Source organism: Dendroctonus ponderosae, unplaced genomic scaffold (assembly GCF_020466585.1).
Source record: "Dendroctonus ponderosae isolate FM_Combo_2020 unplaced genomic scaffold, Dpon_F_20191213v2 Dpon_F_20191213_1251, whole genome shotgun sequence".
Lineage (NCBI taxonomy): Eukaryota > Metazoa > Arthropoda > Insecta > Coleoptera > Curculionidae > Dendroctonus > Dendroctonus ponderosae.
This window is the reverse complement of record NW_026017372.1, coordinates 1-2537: the sequence shown is the minus strand read 5'-3', so window position 1 is coordinate 2537 and position 2537 is coordinate 1. Positions and strand designations below refer to the sequence as shown.

The 2537-nt window shown below is 53.4% G+C and overlaps 1 protein-coding gene across 1 annotated transcript; it reads right to left on the bottom strand.

The window, feature by feature from the left end:
• Nucleotides 1–165: 165 nt before the first annotated feature.
• LOC109545493 (serine/arginine repetitive matrix protein 1-like) lies at nucleotides 166–2247 on the bottom strand (the record flags this gene model as incomplete). The annotated part of the gene is given in 1 exon segment (XM_048663149.1): nucleotides 166–2247. A coding segment is annotated over 1 exon segment (1854 nt), but the record flags the coding sequence as incomplete, so codon positions are not given.
• Nucleotides 2248–2537: the final 290 nt, after the last annotated feature.

Genomic DNA, 2537 nt, shown 5'->3' with positions numbered 1-2537 from the left:
GCAAATCTGACTCACATTCTCAAAAATCAACGCCTGTTTGTATTTATTTGAAATGTTCACTAGAGGTACTTTATTGCACTGTTTTCACTTTGTGAAAGTTTAAAGTTGCATTTTCAAGTTTTTTTAGAAACCCATGCAAAAAAAGTTCGTTACTCAATTTGATTCTCAAAAATCAGTGTCGCGACGTATTTATTAGAAAACTCTCCTAAAAATACTTTAATGTATGTTGACCACTCGGTGAAAGTTTCAAGTTGCCTCTTGATCTAGCTAATTGTAGAAGTTTCAACCAGCTTCTTAGTCTCTGTGAGCCACTAAACGTTCTCTCCACCCGCCCTCAAACTACCCAATATACCTTCCATACAACCTCACTCAAAACCCTCAAAAAAAAAAAACTCACCTGGGCCTCTCGTTCACTCCATTGGCAATCCCGAAATGCGGCCCAACATTCCCACTCTGCACATCCACATCGGACGGTTTCTCCCTCACCGTGATCCTGATCGGCTTCACATCGGCCGCAATCACAGTCCTCGCCTCCCGGATGCGATCATTCACCGACATCTTGGAGGCCGGCACACCATCCAGACTTGACTCCATCGAACCCAGTAGGCGATTCATGTTGTTCTGCACCTCTCGCTCAATCGCCTTCGCGTTGCCCAACCCTATCGTGGTCACATGATTGCTGTGGTTGTTGTTCATTGGCTTGCTTTGTGGATAGTCTGGAACTTTCGCTGGTTGGGCGGAGTTGCAGGTGGGGTTGGTGGCAGCTTCCTCTTCATTTGCTGCTGTTGTTGTTGTGGTGGGAGTGGAGGTTTCCTTAGGGGCAATCGTGGTCGCCTCTGGCTTGCTGTTGATGCTGCTTTTTCCGCTGTCCTCCACCTCTTTTGCACTGGAATCACTTTTTAAGGCAATAATCGCACTGGCGGCAGGCAACCGGGTTGGCAGGCCACTATCTTTGATCAACGTCTGCGTGTTGAGCACGGTGTCGTTCATTTTGTTGATCGCGTGGCTCACGCTGGTCGCGCTCAGCACCCGCCCATCGATCATCGGGGACATCGGCTTGCCCCGCCCCAATTTGGGCGTCTCTATCTTCAGGGGCGTGGCCACCGTGCTGGTGGTGCTCGAAACCACGCCCAGGGCCGATGGGGCGCCACCATCCTCCAGGTCGGCCGAAGGAGGCGCTTTTCTGCTGCTTTGGTCCTCAGCGCCGGATGTTTCAGCAGGCGAAGCCTTCGAAGGCCTACGATTGTTGCCTGTTTTAGCCGGGCGGTCAGCCCCCTTGGGGCCTTTGGCCCTAGGAGGCGCTTTGCTCTTGCTAGGAGAACTGGAAGCATTGGGGGCTGGAAGTACTTTGTTTGCTGCTGCTGCTGCTGGAGGTTTAGCAGCTGGAGGCTTCACAGGTGGGGTTCTAACGTCCACAGCATCACTACTATCACTGGTATAACTGCTGGGCTTCCCCATGTAGGTTTTCGGAAGCAAATTTGGCCGGGAGGGTGTCCGATTGAAGGAGTTTCTACGCGGTTGCACTTTCTTCTTCGGCGAGCCGCTATCTTCGGACACATCGCTGGACAGCTGCGGCTTGGCAGGCGGCCTGGGCCTGTTGAAGGTGTTGATCTTCGACTGCACATGCTGGTAGCGGTTCGCCTTCGTAGGAGACGCCAAGGGGCTCGGGTCTCGGCTCTTGGCCACACTGGGCCTGGACCGGCTCCTCTTCGCCTTCGGCTCCCTAGTAGGAGACGCATACCGGCTGGGCGGCGTGCTTTGGCTCTTCGTCGGAATGCGAGAGGGGGAAGACTGGGACTGACTGGGCTCCGGGCTGGAGCCCTGAATAGGCGACAGCTGCTTGAATGCCCCCGTCAACTTCTTCCGGGGGCTGGGAGGCGGCTTCCCACGCGTCTGCCTCTCCTCCAAACTGCTCAGACTCTGACTCCCCTGCCGGCTCAGCCCTTGGAACTCCACGTGGTTCACCTTCTCCCCGAACACCGCAGCGGTGGAGGATTTTCGGGGTTTCGGAATTTTCGATGAGGCAGTTTTGGTGGGGCTGGGGCTTCTCGTTCGGGGGTCTTCGGGCGGAATCGGGGAGGCGCTGGGGCTGACGTGCCTCGAGCCGGCCGCATTGAAGCCCCGCCCCCTAAACGGGCTGACACGCCCTGTTGGGGAGGAGCTGCGCGAGTTGGGGCTGCTTGATGCCGCCTCCCCGATGATGGCGAACGATGGATGTTTGAAACGTCTGGTTGTGGTTGGCAGCCTACAGGGAGGGCAGGAAAACAACGAGGTTAAGGCGGTTTTCCACTTCTCCAGTGTGTGGCAAGAATATGTACATTGGGGCTGAACGAAGCTGCAAGTGCATGAGAGAAGAGCGGCTAATTGTAGCCCCCTTCGAATATATTGTTGCCAGATTTCAGCTGATTTGAGGCGTTATTATAGAAAGAGAAAGAGAGAAAATGAGCAATATATTATTACATAATAACCGAGTTACTCAAGATATCGGTAAAATAAATTATAGCCGATTTAAAATGTCTACCAAAAATCTTCTAATG